The sequence below is a fragment of the Neophocaena asiaeorientalis genome, unplaced genomic scaffold (assembly GCF_003031525.2).
Source record: "Neophocaena asiaeorientalis asiaeorientalis breed wild unplaced genomic scaffold, Neophocaena_asiaeorientalis_V1.1 scaffold218, whole genome shotgun sequence".
Classification (NCBI taxonomy): Eukaryota; Metazoa; Chordata; class Mammalia; order Artiodactyla; family Phocoenidae; genus Neophocaena; species Neophocaena asiaeorientalis.
Window position 1 is genome coordinate 5,629,997 of NW_020172818.1, and position 25,264 is coordinate 5,655,260.

At 44.0% G+C, this 25,264-nt stretch overlaps 1 protein-coding gene across 3 annotated transcripts in view; it reads left to right on the top strand.

The window, feature by feature from the left end:
* The window catches only part of PROM1 (prominin 1), a 99,579-nt gene extending 74,835 nt beyond the window's left edge, over positions 1-24,744 (top strand). For all 3 annotated transcript variants that reach the window (XM_024741851.1, XM_024741850.1, XM_024741852.1), the window contains exons 12-25: positions 362-514; positions 6,370-6,493; positions 8,071-8,174; positions 10,431-10,515; positions 12,052-12,198; positions 12,858-12,929; positions 13,944-14,036; positions 15,959-16,012; positions 16,623-16,703; positions 16,807-16,875; positions 19,594-19,686; positions 22,810-22,928; positions 23,843-23,867; positions 24,290-24,744. In XM_024741851.1, coding sequence (XP_024597619.1) covers positions 362-514; positions 6,370-6,493; positions 8,071-8,174; positions 10,431-10,515; positions 12,052-12,198; positions 12,858-12,929; positions 13,944-14,036; positions 15,959-16,012; positions 16,623-16,703; positions 16,807-16,875; positions 19,594-19,686; positions 22,810-22,928; positions 23,843-23,867; positions 24,290-24,304 — 1,234 coding nt within the window. In that variant the 3' untranslated portion in view covers positions 24,305-24,744. The remainder of the gene's footprint in view (positions 1-361; positions 515-6,369; positions 6,494-8,070; positions 8,175-10,430; positions 10,516-12,051; positions 12,199-12,857; positions 12,930-13,943; positions 14,037-15,958; positions 16,013-16,622; positions 16,704-16,806; positions 16,876-19,593; positions 19,687-22,809; positions 22,929-23,842; positions 23,868-24,289) is intronic.
* Positions 24,745-25,264: the final 520 nt, after the last annotated feature.

Consider the following 25,264-nt stretch of genomic DNA (forward strand, 5'->3'; position numbering starts at 1 on the left):
TTACAGCCTCAGGAACCTTGAAAGAACTTACAAACCTTAAGGGACATGGTTATCGGTAGCCTTGGAGAGGTTGAGTCAACCCTGCTTCTGGGCCCTGTGGAGGTAAGGCAAAGGAAAGAAACGACAATCCCATGACCACTGAGAGCTCTTTGAAACCAAGATAAACACTGTCTTGGTTGGATTGGAGGACTAGGGGTGAAAAGGGGTCTTTTCACAGCACTCTCACCCTCTGAGGAATTAACAGAGGAATCTGATATTTGATTGCCAAGAGTTTTTCAACCACTCCAGCCCAGGTCTAGCAGCTTTTGTGTTGTGATGATGTCACCTCTTACGTTTGCTAACACTGTGTTTGCTCCACCAGGTGGCTGGGTTCCTTGGTTGTCTGCTGTTTACTGACCCTCATAGTGATTTTTAATTTCCTGGGCTTGTTGTGTGGCACGTACGGCTACGACCAGAATGCCACCCCAACCAGACGAGGCTGCGTCTCAAACACTGGAGGCATCTTCCTCATGGTGTGAGTGTTGGCTCTTCCTTGCCGTGTGTGGGGGATGCAGGGAGGTAACTCTGGTGTGACAGGGACCTGGTGACCTCTGGTAAGCAGTCTGGGTTCCAGTGACGTAGGGCTGGTGTGACTACTTTCATCGGTCTGGGAAATTCCATTAAGCATGAAAAGTAAAGGAAACTCTAGATCGGTTGCACTTTGACAAGCTTAAAAGCTGATAGCTCTTTAAAGCAGCTATCAGGGAAATTATTTCCAGTTTGCTTTCTCAATTCTCGTTGTTTTTCCCCATATCTGTATCTACCTATCTATCCATCCATCCATTCATTCACCATACTTGCTGAATATTGACCTGACAGACAGACACTGTTCACTCTGAAACTTGATTTAGAACAGAGGTTGCCTACCTGGCACCCTTGGAGTTAAACAAGTAGCCTACATTAGTGATGCGATCAGGTGTGAAGTACCAGCAAGTGGTGAGCCTGCAGTGGACTGGAGCAGTTATCCCCGTTTCAATTACATTCACATCCAAGTTCATATTTTTGGGAAAAAAAACAACAACCTTTATAGGGTATAACGAAGCAGAGGGGGCATGAGCTGGGTGGAACTGGAGTTGGAGCCAGTAATGTAAACCAGTAACCAGGGGTAAAAGCTTCAAATGCTCCCTAGAGGGGAATCTGTGTGAGTTCCAACTCGACATTCTCTTTTCTGATAAGCTTCATGGAGAACCAGCAGCGAGGGGTGTGATGGGGCTCGAGGGGAGTGTAAAGATTTGGAAGAAGTCCTTTGGGCAATAGAGAATCGAAACCACAGCCATTTCTTTGCTTATGTCACTAGGGACATGCATTACGTTGCTTTTTTAAACTTTGGGTCACTGTGATAGTCATGCTGCTTATGAGCTGCGATCCTAAGGCCTTTTCCTTAAACCTTCAGGCTCCGCTACAGTACACTTTACTAACATTAATGCAGGCACATGAGTTTCGTTTTTCTATTGAAGTATAGTTAATTTACAATTTGTGTTCATTTCTGCTGTACAGCAAAGTGACTCAGTTATACACATATATACATTCTTTTTTCATATTCTTTTCCATTATGCTTTATCACAGGATATTGAATAGAGTTCCCTGTGTATACAGTAGGACCTTGTTGTTTATCCATTCTCAATGTAGTAATTTGCATCTACTAACCCCAAACCTCCCAGTCCCTCCCTCTCCCTCCCCAACTCCCGCTTGGCAACCACAAGCCTGTTCTCTATGTCTGTGAGTCTTTCTGTTTCGTAGATAGGTTCATTTGTGTGTGTGTGTTTTTAAGTGAGTTTTAAAAATAACCTTAAAGCTAATGACATGGGAGTCTGCCAGAATTGGACAAAATTGGACAGAGCTCCACACATGGAAAAGCCTATTTGCTTACATACTTAAACTTAAGAAATTAAGCCAGCAAGGAAGAGTATATGTGCCCAGCCTTTTTGTTTAAATGTACACAGCTACAGACAGAAAATTAATTTAATGTTCAGAATTTAATAATCCTGACACTTGGCTGTTTGTCAGTGTTTTGATGGTGAATTTATAGATTACATCTATTTATTACATACATTTATGTATTACATCTGTTTAATTATTTGAAAGGAGGGCGTAACTTGCTCTGAAAAGGTACACGTTTCATAAAATTCTATTCCACTTTTAGGGATGAAACCAAAAAATGTGATATCTAGCTTCAAAGAATAAAAAATAGGAGAGTCATGAGTAAATTAGTGGAGGCTAAGAGCAACTTCAGTTTGGCTGTAATACTCACTTCTGCAGATTAAGGAATCTCTCTAAAGGGTTAAAGTCACATGGAAATCTATGGCTTAGGAGCCGTAGGATTTATCTCAGCAGTGGGGAAAAGGCTGGTAACTATAAGCTGCTGTCAGATGCATTTTGGGAGGTCTGCAGACTGGGATTTCTGTACTGTCGAAGCCTACCACTCATCATGGCTTGCTTTGCTACGCTTAGCAGAATTCTCCATCTCTCTCGAGACATCTGGTAAACAACTGGATAGGCTAATCAGACTAACTAGAGGAATGCCGTTTCTCCTTCATAATTGTTTACTTGCTTGTAGAAATGAGAAAGAGTATATTTAGTTCAGCTTCAACCAAAACACCACCTGCTCTTTAAAAACGGTGACGTTATCCAATCAAGAGCATGGTCTCTTCAACAACCAAGCAAGAATCCTTGCCTCCCAAGAGGATGCCAGTGAAAGACCTGGAAGGAGGGAAGCAGAGAGTCCTGGCTCCTATCCTGTGTCTTCTGAGGGTCCAGGGAGCATTTTAGGGGCTGAATGGGATGCAGTGGTGAACGTACATCTATGGGGGGAATATGGATGGTTTCCCCAGAGATAAGGAGACCTAATTAAGGCAACCAGAAAACAATCTCTTGTACCAAAGACCGTTATAAAACTTCCAATTTTAGCTCTTGAAAACAATGCCCAGATTATCGAGACCTCTGAAGAGAAACTAAGATCACGTGTTGCCGTGGGCATATTACATACGGCTGGTGGCAGTTTCAGTGGTTATAGATATTTCAGAGAGCAGTTTGTCAGGCTATAGCAGGTCATTCCCATTTTAGGGAATTTATTTTGAGGCAGTAGACCAAACTATGGGAAAAGCATTTTGAGCAGAGACGTGTTTTTGTGGTGTTAGTTGTAACAGTGAGGCATTTGAAGTGGCACACAAGGCAGCCACTTCGGAGGCTGGAGTAGATTATGTGGCCGCTGAAAGGATAGAGAGGTTGGCTGTCCTGGGTGGCTGACGAAAGTTTCTAAGATGTTCGACAAGGGCCCACAAAATTATGCACGTGTTTTTTGGGTTTTTTTCCGTTTTTTTTGGCGGTACGCGGGCCTCTCACTGTTGTGGCCTCTGCCGTTGCAGAGCACAGGCTCCGGACGCGCAGGCTCAGCGGCCATGGCTCACGGGCCCAGCCGCTCCGCGGCATGTGGGATCTTCCCAGACCGGGGCACGAACCCGTGTCCCCTGCATCGGCAGGTGGACTCTCAACCACTGCGCCACCGGGGAAGCCCAATACATGCATATTTAGAAAACAAAGGCTGGAAATGTTAACAGCATGCTCTTTAGAGCAGTGGGGTTGTTTTGAAGTGAAGTGTTCTCTCAGAGGTTTGTAACTAACACACACACACACACACACACACATACACACACCCTCTGATGCCCACAGTTAGAAGCCTGGTGCCTGGCAGAGCCTTCACACACCTTCCCCTTCTTCACTCTTTCCCTAACGCAGTAACCCTGTTGGTCTGAGAAGGTCCAAAGGGACTTAGGGCCCCACCAGCAAACATTCCTTGCTGTTTATTTCGGAGGAGCCGTGCAGATGTTTCTAATTATGGCTTGAGCGTTTGCACTGGGGGGAGCCATGCCCTTTGGGAGCGTTGTGATTGACAGCACCAGCCTGCACACTTCCTAGGGTCCTTCCTGGTGTGCGCCAGCGATGGTACAGGGTTCGGCTATTCCATCTAGACTGATTTAAGAGTTTGCTCCCTCTGTGTCTCCAGCGGGGCCACTGGGCACTGCTAGAGAAAAGTCACACAGCAGAGCACATTAGGATCCCTACAGAATTGTGATTCCCCACCTCACGTGGACCCTCCACAGCCCTTCAAGTTCCTTCTTTCCTCCCTCCCTCCCTTCCTTTATTCTGAGATTGTCTTTCCACTCTGATGCATCCATCCTCCTTAATTTCCTTTCCTCTTCGCTGATGGGCTTACCTTTCTCTTCACGGAGAAAATAGAAGCCATCATAAACTTGCCACCCCCAAACCTCTGAAGGCACCTGTGCTCACAGGCATGGGAAGACAGAGGCAAAAGAGTCTCTCCCATCTAGGCTCCCCCGCTCCCCAGCATCCCCGCTGTGCTCTCAGCCCATCCCCACCCACCATCCCGAGGATGGAACAAAGCCTCCCTTCTTTCTCCTGCATCTTCATTCTCATCTCCTCTCCTAGACTTTCTTCTCAACACTTAAACATGTTCTGTTCTCTCCCCTCCTTAAAAACCAAAACAGAAAACCCCTACCAATACCCCTTCTTCCATCTAACTCCACTCTCTGCACAGACGTCTCAAAATAAAGATCTGTGCCTGCTGCCCGTCTCCTGCTTTCCCACCTCCTGCCCAGCCTACACCACTGTGGCTTCGTTGCCGGCCACTTTCAGGTCAGCAGTGACTTCTGTGTCTCCAGTACAGTGGACTTCTTCGAGTCCTTCTTGACCGTGTCCTCACAGCAGTGACTGGAACAGCTGCCACTCCTTCTGCAAACACTCCTTCATACCCCATCAGTGACCTCACATCCTCATGGTCTCCTTCCCACCTCCCTGACCCTTCATCTTGGTCTCGTTTGCTGTCTCTCTCTCCACCACCTGTTCTCCAAATGGTGAGGTCCCCCAGGCCCAGTCCTAGGCTGCTTCTCCCTCCAACCCCAGCCCCAGGGATCAGTCATCATTCCTAAGCCACTGACTCACTAAAGTAGGTCTGTAACCCAGGCATCTGCGCTCCAAACACCTGGCAGACTCCTCCACAGCATGTCCTCCGAGATGTCTCCCAGGCAACATGACCAGAAGCCGATCTCTGCCCTCCCTGTTCCTGCTGCTGACAAGCCCTGGTGCCCCTTGCCCTCCCTTTCCTTCACCTCCAGCGCACGTCTTCAGGACGTCCTGCTGCATCTGCCTCCCAGGTCACACCGCTTTCACCCGCTGGCTCCCCTCCACTACCGCCAGCTGCATCAGGCCACCATCTGGGGCTAGAAGCAGCCTCCTTTGTGGCATCCTCCTCCACATGGGCACCTGTCCCTCCATCCTTCACGCTCTGCCAAGAGGGCTTTTCTTCAGAGAGAAATGGGGGTGTGTTCCTCTGGTGCTTAAAGGTCTTCAATAGCTTTCCCTCCCTGCATCCCCCATGCCCCCCCCAGCTCGCCCCTACCTGCCTTTCAAGCTGCCGTTCACTGCTCGTTCTCTGCCATCTCTCTGGATGCAGAGCTACGTCAGCCCCTTCCAGACTCCCAAGAGTACATTTCCTACTGTCAACTGAAAAACATGCACAACCTGAAAGCTGAGAATTATGTTTTATTCGGCAGACAAAACTGAGGACTTAAGCCCAGGATGCAGCCTTTCAGATCTCTCTGAGGGACTGCTCCGTAGACGTAAGGGAGGAGCCCGGATACAGAAGAGTTTCTGCAACAAGGACCAGGTGGTAGGAACATCAGAAGGTGACTGTTCATTAAAGAAAACCAGACATCCCAAGTTAAGGAATTTAGCACTTTTCTATGTATGGAAGATGCAAGAGTCTGGGCTCACTGAAATCATTCCTTTGCCCTGCACCTCAGCTATCTGGGGCCAGCATCCTGCACTTCATCTTGAGTCTCTCAAGGTGCCCCTGTTGGAAGGGGGCTGCAGTAGCTGATGACTTGATGGTGGGCATCCTGTTTTTATCCTGAGTTCCCTCAGTGCTCACTGATGGAGCAGATAGAATGTGATGGATTGATGGCTGCAACATCCTTTGTTTACTGATATGTCAGGCAACATTTTTTCATTGACACTGCCTTACAACCTCCTCCCTCACTGGAAAGCCTTGCTTCACTCAAATGACTCCAGAGCCCATGTCTGAACCACCGTGCTGGGCTTGCAAGCAAGCGAGGGACTCAGTCCTAAGTGTTCCCTAAACAAGCGCCTGGTACTTCCTGTCTGCACCCCTCGGTAGGCCGACCCGTTTAACCTGCAGAAAGCTGAAGACTCCAGGTCATTTTATACACTGAATAGGTAGAATGGGTAAGTACAAGTAGGTAATATTGAATAATTCCTTGTAGAATTATTCACTTTATTTCTATTTTTTTCCAGTGGGGTTGGATTCAGTTTCTTCTTTTGTTGGCTATTGATGACCATCGTGGTTCTGACTTTTGTTGTTGGTGGAAATGTGGAAAAACTGGTCTGTGAACCTTACCAAAACAAAATGTTATTCCAGGTAAACATGGTTTTTGTGCCCATTATGAAGAGCTTGAGCCAAAACTTTTATTTTCCCCTTTCTTGTGGGTTTCTTCGAGAGCAAAAAGATGAACAGGTGGTTTGTATTCAGTAGGCTGAGATTCCATCTATTTGTCAGAGCAAAAAAATATGACAGTACAGTTGACCCTTGAACCACAGGGAGTCGGGGGCGCTGACCCTCCACGCACTCAAAATCTGCATACAATTTATATTCAGCCTTTCGTATGCACGGTTCCTCCATATCTCCTTTCTTGGATTCAACCAACCTTGGACCGTGCGGTACTGTAGTATTTACTACTGAAAAAAATCCTCTTATAAGTGGACCCTTGCAGTTTAAACCCATGTCGTTGAAGGGTCGACTGTATTTTTTCTTTTTTAATGTAAGTGAAATCAGTACCGGGAATTAAGGCTTGCTCGTCAATGTTGATTGTAATATTTGGGGAGAATACAATTCTCCTCAGCAGTAGTTCCCAAATGCAGAACATCAGAGGATAAGTTCCCGGGTTCCTTCTATACCTCAAGAGGTTTCTGACATTTCACCTAACTTCCCAGATGACAGCTGCCCACACAGATGGTTTGAGGGTCGTAAATTTGAAGTGAAAGAGACTGATAAATGACACACCTCATAGCTGAGGGCTGTCCCTGGTGGAAATCTGACGAGGTAGTTGGGAACTGAATTCAAGCTTCACTTTCTCCATCTAAGACCAACTACTTCACGCTCTAGGGCACCAGGTGCAAGTTTAGCTTCATTAGTTAATGAGGAAGTGTTGATCTACAGGTCTGTCTTCTAACTTTGGCTTTCCAGTGTTTTTCTCTAGATTCTGATTTTAAAAATATATTTGTTCTCCTATTTTATTGTATATATCTTTTCACCTCAAATCTGTTATAAAATCAGGTGAATCCTTGCTAAAATAAACCAGTTGGGGTGGTGGTGTTTTAATTACTCAGTTGGTTGAGGAAAATTAAATTGGGAGCATCAGTTTGTCAAATTATCTCCATCTGGCCTCTTGATAAAAAATAATAATAACATATCAAACCAGACTTCATCATCTTTTGTACTGTGTTAAATTGTTAAAAAGGAACTCTTAAAAAATAGAGGATATTTTGAAACCGTTTACACTCCGTAAGTGTATATACAGTCATGTACCAATTAGCCCACCTTAAATATACATAATGTGAAGTCAAAGATTGTGCCAGATTTAATTCCTTTTGTCTAGAGGGAAGTAGTGAAGATCTGGGTCTACTGCTTCATGGCTTTCTATTAGATATCCTGAATCAAATTATCTATTTTTCTCCCATTTCTAATGTGTTTATTTTACTAAAATGAAATGTTCCCCCCCAAAAGTAGTCTCAATAATTCCTACTAATGCTATCCAGTGGTCGATATCTTTATTCCAATCACACTATTATTTTCTAGTTTTAAGTTGAAAGTCAATGAGGAAAATCATGGTATAAAAATCCCCCAGATGCCGTATATTGAACAGAATATTCATTTTATTATATGCATGTATGTTAGTGTAAAACTGTCTTATAAAAAAGTTTTTAAATTTGTTCTAGGTTTTGGACACGCCATATTTACTAAATGCCGATTGGAAATACTATCTCTCTGGCATGGTATTTAACAAATCAGATATTCATCTCACTTTTGAACAAGTTTACAGGTATAAATAATTGCATCATGCATTTTTTGCTACTTAGAATGTTGTGTTTTTACAATGAGAATTTTGCTTTCAACGTGTCTTTAATTTTAACGGTCAACTTTCCAGTTTTAGAAGTAAGCTGTTCTCTGGTCTTAGCAGTAAGACCAAAAAGATAATCCTTTCCCTGAAAGCCTTCTAGGCCTTAGGATGGTGCTGTCCCAAGCCACCCTGTCTTAATTACTAGAATTCACTGGTAACAGTGACCCTAAAATGCATTCTTGTTTAAGAATCACCCTGCCCCAAGTAAATGCCATATAACAAGAATTCATTGGATGGGTCTGTTGATGGAAACAGTCAGTAAACATGGGAATTCCCTGGAGGTTCAGTGGTTACAACTCAGCGCTTTCACTGCCAGGGCCCAGGTTTAATCCCTGGTCGGGGAACTAATATCCCGAAAGCCATGGTGTGGCAAAAGAAAGAAGAAGAAAATCAATAAACAGTCTGTAATAGGAATAGAAAAGAGTTTTATTTGAGCCAAACTGATGACTATAGCCCCAGAGACAGCCTCACATATAGCTCTGAGGAATTGTTCCAGAGAACCATGGCTTTCAGAATAGTTTTATATCTTGTCAGAACAAAGAACATTAAACAAGTCAGGGATACATTCATTAAAGATTTCAAAAAAAAAAAAAAACAGATCAGGATATACACAGTGAATCACTGTGGCCTTGGCACCTGGGAAGGGAGTCTTATCATCAAAGGAGTACCAACATAGATGTCCCAGGGAGGGAGATATTTAATCTTTATTTTTAACATGGACATTCTTTACTTCTGGTCAATGCACCCTTTTCTTTCATAATTAAAGCCGATGTACAGTGTGTGTTTGACAGGCCACAAACAGCTTGTTTTAGTTAGCATAAAATTTGAGTTAAATCACGTAGAAGCCAGAATGACTTCCCGAGACCTCAATATGTGAACATTTCTTTCGTCAGGTCCAAATCTCAGACATGCTAATTGCAATGCAGCTGGAGATCCAGGCTGTACAGTCAGGCTGCCTGGGCTCCAGTCCTGGCTCTACCACCGGGGCCTTTGTGATCTTGGGCAGTTCCACTTCCTGTCGCTTCAATAGGGATGATGACAATAGTAATCTGAGTATCACCAGCTCCCCATCACCTCTAGCGAATGAGACAGCAAACAAGCGGCACAGGTGTCAATCACTCACACCTTGCCTCCATGGCAGGCAATGGTCATCAACTGTGGTCTTCTACTTTGCCCAGAGGGTCACAGGAGCCTTCTCAACAGCATGTTCTCAGTAGACATTTTCAATTCATCGGAGTTTCTGTGCACAGTTACTCCATCCCTAGGCTCGGAGGAGGCCGAGCTCCTTTGCCTGGTCTGCCTGCTCTTTGTGATTCTGGCTCCCGTGGAACTCTCTGGTCTTACCTCTGTTGGTTAGTGTATCAGACTCTGTTCCAATGCCAACCTACTTGGGGCTCCCTGGAGAGGAGTATCCCACCTCTTGGGGATGTGGGAAAGTTGCTTCTCCCAGGCATCCCTCGGGACTGGAGGGCCTTGGCTACTGCACAAGGAAGAGGCGCCCCAGGAAGTGGCCATCTGGGTGGCAAGGATATGCATCAGATGAGGCCACCCTGCTTAGCTCAGCCGAGGAAGCGTTTGTCACATTTTAAAGAAGCACGGAGAAGTGAGGCCAAGTTAGGTTTATAGCCGAAGTGGACCTACCGTTTGGATGTTTGTTGCCCCCTCCCTATCTCCATCCTACCTTTAGTCCAACCTTAGGTTTAGTAGGTGAAGCTCAACCCTGGAAATATGGAGGGAGATGGTCTGTCAGGGGCTTGATAGAGTTTTAATCTTTTATGAAATCTTTTAATGATAGTGCTTTGTAACTTACCTCTTTCTGACATTTGTTGTTTTTTTAGATTAGGGTTTATTTCTTCCCAATTTGTAAACTTGTTATTACTCACAGCACTGGAAAGAACACAAAGGACACAGATAGAAGGATGTAGTATTTACCAGTCCTAGTGTATCTGTTGCAAACATGGGACATTTAGTAAAACAGGGAACGAAGTGAGGAATGGCGGGCACCCGGGGGTTCATGCAGCCACTGGTCGTGGCCTTCTGTGTCCACACCCAGATGCCACGTCTGTGGTCACAGATTAAACAAAGATGAACAGTTCGCCTTTCTCTCCATCCTTAGCAGTGGACAGAGGTAGCCACAGCTGCCTTTCTGGATCCTGATTTCTCTGTTTATTCCCTCAGTGATTGCAAAGAAAATAAAGGCATTTATACCACGCTTAAGCTAGAGAACACCTACAATATCAGTGAACATCTCAGCATTAAAGAGGTGAGTAATTAGAACCAATCAGAAAATTAACATTTCTTTACTAAATTCAGTTGTCTTTTTTTTTTTATGAAAGTCACATAAGATAAAAATTAACCATTTTAAAGTGACTTTAGTACATTTGCAAGGCTATGCAACTCTCACCTCTACCTAATTCCAAAATATTTGCATCACCCTCGACCAGTTGACTTTCTTGAGGCATGAGTTTCTCTAGCAGATGACGGAAGATCCTCTCCAGGGGCATCCCTGCAGACACTTCACAGGGAAAGAGTTTATCCTTTGAGTGTCCCTGTTCCTGGAGGCACAAACCCCACTTGTTTCCCAGGGATACTGACTCTCCCAGACCAGCCATCCTTTTCTGTCACATCCCTGAGTGGGGAAAAGAACCGTGGCCCACAGAGTCCTCACTCCTTATGAATGATGGCTGTGGCCCCAGGGCTCCCAGATAGGCCTTTAACAAGAGACAGAGTGGCAACAAGGATGGAAGGGACAGAGGGAATGAATGACCTCTCCTCCTCCTTTGCCCAGACCGGCACCCAAGCCTTGAGTGTTCAGACTCCAAGGAGAGATCCCTGTAGAGCACACTGGCTGGAGGAAGGGGCAGGGGGGCTTCAGCAGCCCAGGCCTAGGACACCCTTAGCCTAGGCTGTGCCCACTCCCTCATACCTGGAGGCCTTCTGGCCTTCTCAGCTGTGCAGGAGAGAATCTAAGGAACCTTGCTTCTTCTGGGCTTCCGATACAGAAGCAATTACCGAGGAAAATCAAGGGGAGAAGTTGTTCCCCAAACCCCATGGCTTACCCACTGAGGCGTCACAGAAGGCTTCCAGGGTTGCCGTGAGGCCACAACAGCCTGATGATTTTCAGACGTGAAGAGGTTTATTTGAAAGCTGTATACAAATTTCGGATTCTCTTCCCTAAATATAGCTTGCATGTATTTATAAATAAAATATAACTTTGCAAGCAAGCCCTAATCGATGCCCTCTACTCATTTACTCATTATGCCACGTGCCATTTTCTTGGTGCACCGTGATGAGTAGGGTGGGAGAGGCCCCAAGTCATGAACCACGTTCCCGTTGATCTCAAGTCTCTCTATTACCCAAGTCCAGTGCATGCTGCCTCCTTCCCCTGGAAAGCAGCCTGCCCAGCCCCTTTCAGCATCTCTGTTTGTCAAGACTTGCTCAGAAGTCACCTCCTCTCTGTTGCCCTCCCCAGCCTCCTGCCTTGAAAGGCTCTGCCCCTGGTGTCCCAATGCATTTCGTGTGCCTTTATCACGACACTGCCTCTTCCCTTTGAGATCTTTGAGGGTGGACGTGCAATATGATTTTGTTTTGCATTCCACCTCCTCACATAGTGCTTGGCATAGGGCAGGGAGGCGGGGAAGGAATGGGAGGGGAGAGAAGAGAGCCGGGAAGAAACGCCAGTCAGGTACGTGTGTATTCGTTTTGGCCTGTGTAATTTTATTGCTCTTCTAAAGCATTAAGTAGGTGATGTTTTTGGAGAAGAGTGGATTTATTTATATCTTTCCTTTTTATTATGCAGCATACCGGAAACATAAATAATAATTTTGAAAATATGAATATAAGAATTGACAACATAGTTCTGCTGGATGAGGCAGGAAGAAGAAACCTTATGGATTTCAATTCTTCAGGAATAGACAAAATAGACTATGGGGCCTTCATGGCTGCGGTATGACCCCTATGTTCACACATGATCTTTTGGGGAAAAGTTAAGGCATCGTGTGTGTGTGTGTGTGTGTGTGTGTATAAAATATTTTTTGTTTGTTAGTTTTTATTTTTGTTTTTTTATTGAGATGAGATTCACTCAACATGAAATTAACTCTTTTACCAAGTGAGCAATTCACTAGAATTTAGTATAATCACAATGTTAAATAACTATCATCTCTATCTAGTTCCAAAGAACCTTCGTCACCCCAAAAGAAAGCCCCGATCCCATTAAGCAATTGCTCCCCATTTCCCACTCCCAGCCCCTGGCAACCATCGCTCTGTGTTCAGTTTCTGTGAATTTACCTATGTTGGATATTTCATATGAATGGAATCGTACAGTATGTGACCTTTTGCGTCTGATAACCTTAACTGGTCTGTTTCATGTAGCCCAAGTTTTTTGAGATTCATGTACATTACGGCATGTATCAGTATTTTATTTCTCTTTATGGTTGAATACAAATAATACTGTGTGTATAAACAAGAATGCAGATGTGTCTAGCCTTAGAGTGTCTAGCCTTAGTTTATGGCTGTGGACTCTTGTTCACTCTGTTGCTTATTAAAATGCTGTTAAGGTTCAAAAATCCCGTATCCATAACACAGCTTTTTACACCTCTTTTGTAGACTGGGAAAAATCCCACAAAAGTGAATCTTTTATCATTTGCAAATGATCTAGAAGTAAAAGCCAACCATTTGGTGAGTTCAAACGGTCCGGTTCAAGGCTGTCATTGTTGTAGATGTGAAATGTCAGTACCGTTCTTAGAGAAGCTATGGGAAGAGGTTCCTCGTACCACAAGTAACCCTTGTTTAAACACGCCGCTCTGTGCATGTTAAAAGTTCCCATCAGCAGCCACTGCCACATGGCGCCACAGTCCGTGAGCGTGTGAAGGTTCCCAGGGCAGCTTCAGGGTGCAGGCTCTTCCCAGCCTCTGCTCGTGGTGCTGCTGCCCTCACTGCTTGAGCACCGGACCTGCTTTCACTCCATCCGCCCCTCCACTGCCAAACACCTGTGCACACGTTTTCTTGCAATGTAGGGAATGGTAACTGAGGACATGGGAGGGAGATCCCGTTTGGTGCTTTGCATCGCCAATAATGAGCGGATAAGGGAGGGCAAAGACACCATCCAAGCCCCATAAGCTTCCCCATTACCAGCTTCTCTGCTGGTTGGTGACTAATGGCTGTAACTGGTCCCTTTCACAAAGCAGCAGACCTGGACTCTGGGGGAAGACCAGGATTTAAATCCTGAGTCAGCCTCTTCCTAACTGTGGGAACTTAGGCACAATATTTCAGCCCATGTGCCTCAGTTTCCTCATCTGTTAAATGGAGGCAGTAGTAACGCTTGTTAGACGTTACTATACTAAAAACGATTTAAGTGTGGGTTAAATAAAATTTCTCAGTTGACTGAGCCTTGGTTTTCTCATCTGTAAAATGGAGCTATAGCTACTGTAAAGCGGCTTTACAGTGGCTTTATTATGGTGAAGTGAGATAGAGAGAGAGAGAGAGAGAGAGAAGGCAGCCTCAGGCACTCAGAAAGAACAGATGCGGGTGGGTTATTGTTGAGAGTTCATGGTTTGGAGGAGGGTGTCTTGGCACTGTCCCTCCAAGTTCGTCATCATATAAGAAGGGCTGCATACTTCTGTCCTGATTAGAGAGAGCGCTCCAGAGTCTGGAAACAGGTACTAATATTTATTTACTTTATTCTCTTTGTAGCCCCCAGGAAATTTGAAACAGACCCTGAAAAATAATGCAGGAATCTTAAGAAATATTCATCGTGACGAAATCATTCCTTTGCAAAAATTAATGGTAACAATCAACAACCTTTGATATTTCGCTGTGACCTGGGCAAACTCTGTTTCACCTAGCCTAATGATATATTGATATGTCGTGCGTAGGTCAAATTTGGTTGACGCCAGGCTAAGAAATTGAGCTATTTTTAAAATAAATGATAGTAGCTGGGCTTTGAAAAGGACACATTTTCAATTTTCACCACAGATTTTCTGCCTCTTTGTTGCCTTTTTCCATTTGAGTGTGAACAGTATGGTTGCCTCCTCTGTTTTTCTCTCGTTTCCATGGCCTTAAACAGGCTCCCCTAAGCCATGCAGCAGCTGAAGTGCTGGACTCACTCTTACTTAGTTTATTTTTATCAAACTCTCTGTCTTTACACCCTGCCATGAAATATGTGAGGCCAGGCGATGTCCTTCTTTCCACGTTCATTTAGCTCTACTCCCTGTTCCGATGTCCTTTGCCCCTCTCTTCCGTCCAGCTTTCTCACTCTTCCTGTCTTTTCTTTCCTGTCTGCCTTCCGGCTTCTTTCCTAAATGCCAGAAAGGCAGTTTGTAACAGAGAAAGAACATGGGCTCTGGAGTCAGGCCGACCTGATTTCAAATCTTGCTTCTGCCTCTCCGAAGTCTTGTGGCTTTCGGTTTTCTCACCTAAAAATGGTGGGAAGGGTCCTTGCCTCACTGTTAACTGGCTCTTGGACATGAAGGATCTGACCTCCCAGAGGGACTCTGCAAAAAGGAGCCATTATTACTATGCTTGCATATGGGAGGGTCATGTTTGCAGCCGTCAAGGGGAAGACTGCGTGGGAACCAGGTTACAGAGTCAGCCTGCTGAGGTTTGAAGAAGCTTATTCGTCCATTTGACTCCACCTTCAGAATCTTCTAGAACTAGTGTTTACCATCTCTCTCTTCATTTTTCCTCCTGCCTTTCTAATTCAGTGGAGTATTCACAAAGTCCTCCTCTACAATTTTCTTACGTGGTGTGCTACACTCACCACAGTTCTCTCTCTGCTATACTTTATGCCTAGCACAAATATGTTAACATTTTAAGCTGGTGTTGACATGTTCCTTACATGCTTTCCTTCAAGTAGACACAGGACTCCTCGGCCTTTTCAGAGTTGGGGCAACCTACAATTAGGCAAGTTGTTCTGTGGATGTGACCTACAATCTAAACCAGAGGTTAGCAAACTGTGGCCCTGAAAACTGCAGCCCGTGGGCCCCCTCCGGCCTGCTGCCTGTATTTATTTATTTACTTACTTATTTGTTTATTTTTTTTTTTATTTTGGCCACACCGTGCGGCATGCGGGATCTTAGTTCCCTGATCAGGGATCGAACCTGGGTCCCCAGTAGTGGAAGCTCAGGGTCCTAACCACTGGACCACCAGGGAATTCCTCTGCTGCCTGTTTTTACAAATAAAGTTTGACTGGAACACAGCCAGGCCCACCTAGTAGACCGATGATCTGTGGCTGCTTTTGGCTACAAGGGCAAAGTTGAGAGATTAGGACAGGGTATGGTCCACAGAGTCTACAGTATTTACTATCTGGTCCTTAACCGATAAAGGTTGCCAATTCCTCATCTAAACCATGCAAATTAAGCCACTCTTGTTGAACAGGTTTTACTGTAAACAATGCCTGCCACTTTGAGCAAACCCGATTCAAAAGAGTTTTGTGGCTACCTTACACATGGTGTGCTGCCCGTTGAAGCTCTAGAATGTGTATCCCCATTTTCTTCTTCAGCTTTCCTTCTACCCAAATATGTGAGGTTTTCTTTATTGTTCCTCGTGTTCTCGAATGAAACTATTACAGAGTATTACTGTTACTAATGATACTATTACAGAGTAAAGTCGGATTTGATGGCTGACTTACGGGTTGGGGGGATACAAAGCACGTGATCTCGCAGCTTCACGTTACAGGTCAGGAAATATGATCTGTGTTTATTCACCAGAGTGCTGTGCACCAAAAATTGAAGGAGCTTCAACAGAAAAGCAGTGGATTGGGGGTAAGGATTCGTTTTCTTTCTCTGTCTTGGGGTCTTGTTACAAAAGCACACACAGACTTTCAGAGATGTTGGGTTTTGCAGGTACTTTAAGTAAAATCAAGTCTCAGTTATCCACCCATTTTAAACACCAAATTGGGTTTTCCCACCCTCTCCTTTCTGCGAGGACTTCTGTAAACGAAGACCGCATCCTGGCATGTTATGTACACAGGAGGAAGCTGGTTTTGGAAGTGTAGGATGCAAGTGTAGGTGGTACATCGGTCACTTTTACAGAGGTAATTCTGCTTGACAAACAGCCTCCAAATCTCAGTGCCTTCCACACACAAACTTTCACTCTCACTAGAAAACCAGTACAGCGCCACCCACCATCTGTGTGCCATTGGCCAAAGCAAGTCCCAGAGCCAAGCTCCTCATCATGGGGTGGGGACGTATACCCGTCTCCTGGGAAGCCACGCCAGGGAAGGTGTCACCAATCATGAACAGCTAGTAGAGTCTTAACTAGCAAGTCGTGGGGGTGTGGGGCTGAGTTAACAGTACTCGCATCAATATACAAACTGGCTGATGAAATTCTTTTATCACTTGATACCGTGTCGAGCGTTGCTGTGTTTTCCAGGTGAAAGTGGCCAATATCATTCGCTGTTTGGATTCTGCTCAGGACTTCATCACAAACCGAATCTCCACAATTATTGCTGAAGTAAGTGGTTATGCCAATAAGTGGGTGTGTGACCATAACTGCATGATCACAGAGGATGGTAGAGTCATTTTAATGGCTTTATTACTCTTTGATGTCTTTCCAGGAAAGTAAGAAGTATGGGAATACGATAATCAGCTACTTCGAACATTATCTGCAGTGGGTCAAAATCTCTGTAAGTGGTTTATCGTTGATCAACATAAGGGGGCTGTGTCTTGGGAGAGTCATTTTCTAGGATAAAATCAGGAGGAAATCAAATTAAATTCACAGAAATTAGACAGAAGGTAAGTAAAAGGACCTTGAACGTAGGAGCCACAAGTGGAGGCACCATAAGACTCAGCACAAGTGTGTCCATGCCGGGCAGCTTCCCGGGCCTGCCCACCGCGGACAGCATGCCCCTTGCATTCTCCCCCGGCTCCCTTTGCTCATTGCTGGAGGGATTCTGGTCTCCTCGACTGTGTCTCCCCTGGCAAACCGTGAGCTCCTTACGTTAGAGTCCATTTGCAGCCGTGGTTTGTACACGCCCTGGGCAGCACTGAACCTGCTATGTCATTGGTGTATTGGTCGACTAGGGGGCTTAAACAACAGGAGCTTATTTTCTCACAGTTCTGGAGGCTGGAAGTCCAAGATCAAAGTGTCGGCAGGTTGGTTTCTTCTGAGGTCTCTTTCCTTGACTTGTCGGTGGCCGTCTTCCCCTTGTGTCCCCACGTCGTCTTCCTTCTGTGTCTGTGTCCAGATTTCTTTTATAAAGACACCAGTCCTATTGGATTAGAGTCATCTTAGTGACCTAATTTTACCTGAATTCCCTCTTTGAAGACCCTATCTCCATATACAGTCACATTCTGAGGTACGGGAGGTTAGGACTTTGACATGGGAACCTTTGGGGGACAAAATTCAGTCCATAAAGTTAAGTCTCCATGAATAAATCAGTAGAGAGAAGTGGAGGAGCAGAGTGAAGTTTCCAGTGGCGCATGCAACCGATGGAGAATTACAGTACCTTTTCTCCACACCCTCCCCAGCATTTATTATACGTAGACTTTTTTTTTTTTTTTTTTTTTTTTGCGGTACGCGGGCCTCTCACTGTTGTGGCCTCTCCCGTTGCGGAGCACAGGCTCCGGACGCGCAGGCTCAGTGGCCATGGCTCACGGACCCAGCCTCTCTGCGGCATGTGGGATCTTCCCGGACCGGGGCACGAACCCGTGTCCCCTGCATCGGCAGGCGGACTCTCAACCACTGCGCCACCAGGGAAGCCCTATATGTAGACTTTTTGGTGATGATCATTCTGACTGGTGTGAAGTAATACCACATTGCAGTTTTGATTTGCATTTCTCTAATAATGAGCGATGTTGAGAATCTTTTCATATACCTGTTGGCCATCTGTATGTCTTCTTTGGAGAAATGTCTATTTAGGTCTTCTGTCTTTTTGGTTTGGGTTGTTTGTTTTTTTGTTGTTATTGAGCTGTATAAGCTGTTTGTATATTTTGGAAATTAAGCTCTTGTTGGTCACATCATTTGCAAATATTTTCTCCCATTCCGTAGGTTGTCTTTTTGTTTTATTTATGGTTTCATTTGCTGTGCAAAAACTTTTAAGTTTAATTAGGTCTCATTGGTTTATTATTGCTTTTGTTTCCATTACTCTAAGGAGAGGGATCCAAAAACTATTGCTGCAATTTTTGTCAAAGAGTGTTCTGCCTATGGTTTCCTCTAGGAGTTTTATAGTATCCAGTCTTACATTTAGGTCTTTAGTCCCTTTTGAGTTTATTTTTGTATATGGTCTTAGAGAATGTTCTAATTTCATTCTTTTACATGTAGCTGTCCAGTTTTCCCAGCACCACTAATTGAAGAGACTGTCTTTTTTCCATTGTATATTCTTGTCTCCTTTGCCATAGATGAATTGACCATTAGTGCGTGGATTTATTTCTGGGTTTTCTATCCTGTTGCATTGACCCATGTGTACCCTTACCCCACTTTTTATAAAACTAACAGTGAAAAAGCCTATAAAGAGAGTGTATACGGTTGTTTGAGCTTGGAGAAACATAATGTTATTAATATGGGCTGCCTTGTAAGGTAGAGGTGGAAGAAAAGGGGGAGGTGAGCCAACCAATAAAGGAAAGAAATAAGACACACTCCCCACCCCAGGAACTAGCATCTAGCTTCTTGTACTTACTCCAGAGTTTTTTGAATGAATGAATATAGTTTTCTTAAGCTAATGGGATTGGAGCATCTGTCTATGATTCATTAAACTTGTTTAGTCTTACCTCAGTAATGAGTACTTTGCTTTCTGTCTTCTAAAACGGAGGTCAGCAGGTCCTGCCATTTTTGTAAATAAAGTTTTATTGGCACACAGCCACACCCATTTGTTCATATATTGTCTGTGGCTGTTTTCGCCCCACCATGGCAGAGTGGAGCAGTTGTGACAGATACATCTCAGCCGAGCCTGCAAAGTCTAAAATATTTACTCTCTGGCCCTTTATAGAAAAAGTCTGCCAACCCCTGTTCTAAAATGTAGACTTATTCATTACCTAACTTTCCACTTTCTTCCCACATCTTTTGTCAGACTACAAAGGGGGCAGGTAAGAAACTCAGACTGAGGCACTGTGCTGACCACATATACTCTTTAAGTCTCTGCAGAGTCCAGCAAGATACTTTTCCAAATAACAAACCGGGGAACTAAAAACCAAGGCTCAGAGAGAATCGGGGTCTTCCTTTCAAGTACATACTTTTTTATGTCGTAGAACTCATCCATAGAAATCAGCCATCAGCTCCATATCCAGAGGGCCTAAGGATTCTTTTTGTGAACAGGCCAGAAGTGAATAGGGTGTTTAATTTTATTCTTGTGGAATTTTGTGGGTGTGGCTCCATCTAAGTTTGCCTGTTTTTCTTACCCCCATAGATCACTGAGCAAATGGCAGCCTGCAAACCAGTGGCCACCGCTCTAGATTCGGCTATTGATGTCTTTCTGTGCAGCTACATTATTGACCCCCTGGTAAGAATTTCATCTTTCAAAAGAAGAAAACACAGTAAACTCATTATCTTTGATTTTTTTTTTTTCAGATGGTAGTTCACACTATAATATAAAATAGGTTTCTGCTTGGGTCTGTTACAGTTGTAGAATCCAAGACCTAAGATCTAAAATGTAGATGAATGTGTTCTGACACTAATAAGCTAGAAAAGTCAAAGTCCTCGCTGCATATCTTCATTCCTTACTTGAATTTTATTTACAGAAGTCAAGAGACCCTCATGAAAAAAAGCTGTTTGTCTGAAATAATTAGAAAGGAACAGCACCGGTGTGCAGAGTGCCAATATTCCAAAGGACTCTTAGTGCAGCTATATATGTAACCCTAAAGCTATAGCAAACTTAGTTTAATTTTTGAGTTAACAGCCCTTTAAGATGTTACCATTGGGCTGGTAAGTTCCAGTTAACCAAGTTTATTCCTCAGCTCTGTTCACTCCTCGATATACACTGACTCTCTCCATGAGTCAATCCTCTCATTCCCTTCACTTAAAGCACCTCAGTGGCTCACTGTTAATACCACGGGAAGGATCAGGATCCTTAATGTCATGCTCTAGGCCCTACATGATTGGGTACCTGCCCATTGGCACATTTTGTACTATTTGATCACTTTTCTCACTGTGCTTAAGTGTTTTCTTTCATTTCTTTATATACTCCAATAAAGATGTTAAAAAAAAAAAATCTAGATTTCCCCACCCCAGGGCCTTTGCATATGCCAGTTCTGCTGCCTAGAAATTAGACACAAGCTCCTTCTCCCTCTGTTTCTCTCTCATTCTTCCCCTGTACACCCATATCCCACCTAGCTGACTCCTCTAGGTCTTATAATATAATGGTTGAGAACAGAGACTCTGAATTCAAATTCCACTTATACATTTTCTGAACTCCATGACGTGGAAAAATTATTTATCTTTTCTGAGCTTCTTCACCTTAATTGGGTTGTTTTGATGGCTCAAAGAGAGACTACATGGAAAGCCCTTAACACCTTTCCTGGTACATTAACACACTCCATAAATGTTTGCTGTTATTAGCTGTTGTTCCGTTTTCAGCTCAAACATATCTTTTTTTCCGGGAAGGTTTTTCTGATCTTCCCAACTACATTTGGTTCCCATGGAATTTCCTGATATTCCTGTAGAGATATTTTTGCTGTTTGTATTGTACACTGGTGTGGCTCTTTGGTAAGACCTGTCCCCCGCAACACACACTAGACTCTGAACTCCGTGAGCACGAGTTGTGTGTTCACTGCTGTGACCCTGTCATCTGGAGTGTTTTCTGGCACAGGCCATAAGGATGATCAGATAGCTGCCTGTCACGGTACATTCAGATTGCTCTATCCGTCCATCTCTCTGTTCCATTATCACTTGTCTCTCTGGGAGGGACTTTTGTACCTGGATGGAAATGATCCTCACACTTTCCCAGCCATGCAGATCCCCCACCTTGGTCTCCTGGCTGCTTCCCTCCCCTCCTGACTTTGTACCCTTTTGTCTGCTGCTTGGAGCCCCTGCTGAGGGCTTTGATTAAAGCCCTCATTAGGGGAGCCCTAGGTTAGTTAGGCTGGTTCCTTCTGAACTGCTCTCCTTGCGCCCAGTCTCCATTGCCTGCCGCAGCCAGTCAGATCACCCAACTAGCAGGTGCCTCTCCAAAACCATCGGGGAACACTGGAGGGGAGGCCTGAAGGATGCTCAGGAAGACTGTAGGCTAGCACTTTGTAGCAGGTGGTTTAAAGAGTAAGGAAGATTCTGGCCTTTGGCTCAGCCAGGAAAATAGACTCCTGGCTGGCAAACATGTTTCTTTTATATCTTGATTGTACCCAGAACGATTGAGGCAGCTTCCAGTAAAAGGAATGGTTGTCATAAAGCTCTAAACCTCTCAAAACAAGGTTGAAAGTGTGGAAATCTACCAATAAAAGAATATGTGGGAAAGGAGAACAAATTTACTGAAAATTCTGGGCCAAGTGATGCCACTCTGTCCAACGCTAAACTCAACCAGGAACAAAGCAGAAGCGCAGTGGCCGAGATGTGAGGGTCTGGGCGGTTGTTTTTATGTCCGAGCTACCTTTTACCTCCCAGTGGGCTGGGGAGGGCTGCTCTAGTGCTACAGGGTTATCCTAAGGCAGGGGCCGCAGACTCGAGCCTCTACAAGGATCTGGAAGGTTGTAAATTTACAAAACAGGCCAAGACCAGACGCTGGCTAGTGTCTGGTACCCACAGAGCCATACTGCTTGTGCACAGCCACCTCTGTTCTGATTGGTGGGTCAGGTTAAATAATGTTGGGTACCACCCCTGTAAGAGCTAGTGGTATGGCCTGCAACAGACTGAGGACAGATACCCCTCTTGAAGGAAGAACCATCACTCAGCTCCAGCTGATGTTGCCTTGTGGGAACGAGGGCTCAGCATTACGAGTTCCGACTTGAGACTTTTAGAGAAAAGACGTAAAGCCAGGTTTCTGTGTGACATCTGACTTAGGAATATAGGCAGCTGTCTTTTAAAAAAATACTTTAATATTGCTTTTTAGGCAGAACCGGATTGAATTCAGCCCATGACCATCCTTAAAGATTGGTTAAATTCATCATGGAACGTTTGTTGGGGGCATCGTTATGTACCAAGCATTGCATCTGTTTTCTTCACACAATAGTGTTATGGGATGAGGATGCTGCCAATCCCACTGTTGAGAGGCAGAGCAAAGCCAGGAAGTTTAATGAACCACCCTCACATCAAAACAACTCAGAGAAGGATCTGAGCTCAGGCCTGCAGGCTGTCCATGCTCTTATGGCTGGCCTCAAAGCCGGGGGCCATCTAGTCAGATGGTTAGCTGTTGTTTGGGGGTGTCCTAGATGCTAAACCTTGCTTCAGCACTTGCTGCCTCTGTTCCTCATTTATAAAATAAATACGACAATAGGATCTATTCAAGGTTTTCAGAAAGATGGAATGAATTATAATAATAGGTAGCACTTCACACAGTGGCCAGCTCATCTTAAGTTCACAAAATTAGAATCCATTAAAAAAACTGCAAAATAAAGTTATTTTCCCCAAGCCGGTGTTGTTTTCCATTTCCCATCTTCAAGCATCTAATCCTCATGATTTTCCTTTTTCCCCGCAGAATTTGTTTTGGTTTGGTATAGGAAAAGCTACCGCATTTTTACTTCCGGCTGTCATTTTTGCCGTAAAGCTGGCTAAGTACTACCGTCGAATGGATTCTGAAGATGTATATGACGATGAGTAAGTAGACAAGAGGCTGGGGAATCATTTTCTAAGTGGCGCTACCTTCCGAGCACTTGCTAAAGAACGGCTCTGATGCGATTAAACTTGACTTTTTTTTTTATGATTACAACTATATGACATTCTTTTTTTTTTAATTTATTTTTTTATACAACAGGTTCTTATTAGTTATCCATTTTAAACATATTAGTGTATATATGTCAATCCCAATTTTTTTATGATTACAGCTATATGACATTCTTTTTTTTAATTTATGTTTTTATACAGCAGGTTCTTATTAGTTATCCATTTTATACATATTAGTGTAATAGGTCATCCCTATTCAGATGAAATTTTTATACTGGTTTTCTTATGCTTATTTTAACTTTTTTTCCCCTTGCTTAATCGTCTCAGCTTCCTTAATCAGCCTTCTTATTTCTTTTTTTTTTTTGCGGTACGCGGGCCTCTCACTGTTGTGGCCTCTCCCGTTGCGGAGCACAGGCTCCGGACGCGCAGGCTCAGCGGCCATGGCTCACGGGCCCAGCTGCTCCGCGGCATGTGGGATCTTCCCGGACCGGGGCACGAACCCGTGTCCCCTGCATCGGAAGGCGGACTCTCAACCACTGTGCCACCAGGGAAGCCCCAGCCTTCTTATTTCTTGTTTGCAGTTCCTCTGTCTCAGGGACTTGGCACTTTACTTTATAACTGTTTTTACTAGTTTTCATTTTGGCTCCATGGTCCACCCTTCACTCTGTGCCTGGTGAACTTGTATTCAAAATGTGCTCATTCTGACTTCATTTACCTCCTTCTTAATATGTGTTTCTCCTGAATTTGCTTTTTCAGCATCTGTATTAGAGTAAAAAGGTGGGGGATGCAACTGTTGAGCTGTAATTGTAACTGAAAAATCATTTTATCTCCTTTTTTGTGTTTTATAGTGTTGAAACTATACCCATGAAAAAAGTAAGCCTTTTCTTTTTTAAGCCATATTTCTAAGGTGGGACTGGGGAGGGCTTTATTATTAGATGACAAACTTTTAAAACTAAAATAATAACATTAAATTACATAACAACAACAAATATGCCCGGATAAAAATAAATGCTGATGCCTCTTAAAATGAGAGCTGGCACATGGAGAATACCAAAGACATCCTTGTTGAATGAATGAAAATCGTCTATGTTAAATTTATTAATATATAAAATGTTTATTTGGATCTTTGGTTTTTTAAAGGGAAGAAAATATAAATATACTTTTTTACTTTCTTTATAGATTTAACAAATTGTTATATACTTTTTACGACCGTTACATTGTCTTTGTAATCCATGATGTAAATGCTTCATCTTAGAAATAACATGGTGTTTTTGGTGCATTTATTTTTGTTACAGTATGGAAAGTGCTAATATTGGTTCTCGTAGACATCAAGCCTCCAGAATGGAAAATGCCAATATTGGTTCTCGTAGACATTGAGGCACCCAGACAAATTGAACAAAGTTTTTAAACAGCTCCAACTGCATGAGTTCATGACCTGCAGCATCTCCAAATATTGGGAAAGAAACCTTCTGTTCAGGAGCTTACAGAGTTCAGTGAGGTCACACGGAGTACGCACTGACCGGCCTAAGAGTGGAAAACGCACACGCCTATCTTTTAGAAGTTTTGCTTTAATCATCTGAGCCTTCTGTGAAAATTTAAATATGTAAAACATTCATGAATTCCCAGTTTAGCCTTTGGAGCAAGACAGGAACTTGGGCACATTTCATCCAATGGGAACTTCGACTCCTAGTTAGACAAAGTCCAGAAAATAGCAGATCTGTGTGTAAACAATAAAAGAATGATTTCAGAATTATGACTCTAATCCTCTTATTGAAAAATAGATCTGAACTACAGATGTCAATGAAGTCTCTGTATTATTTTCTTAGAGTGGCTGTAACACATCACACAAACTGAGTGGCTTAAAGCAATGTGTTCTCGAACTTTTATGGAGGCCGGAAGTCTGAAATCAACACGTCAGCAGAGTTGGTTCCTCTCAGAGAGCCCGAGGGAGAGTCTGTTCCGGGCCTTTCACTGAGATTCCGATGATTGCTGCCAATCCTTGGCCTTCCTTGGCTTGTAGATGTATCACTCCAGTCTCTGCCTCTGTCTTCACATGGAGCTTCCCTTTGTGTGTGTGTCCCAATTCCCCTTATCTCCTAAGGAGACCAGTCACTGGGTCAGGGCCCATCCTAAGCAAGAATGAGCTCACCTTCATTTCATCGTATCTGCAAACAACCTATTTTCAAACATTCACAGGTTCTAGGTGAACATAAATTTGGTGGCGGGGTGGGCGGCGGGGGAGAGATTATTCCCCCCACACACACACACAC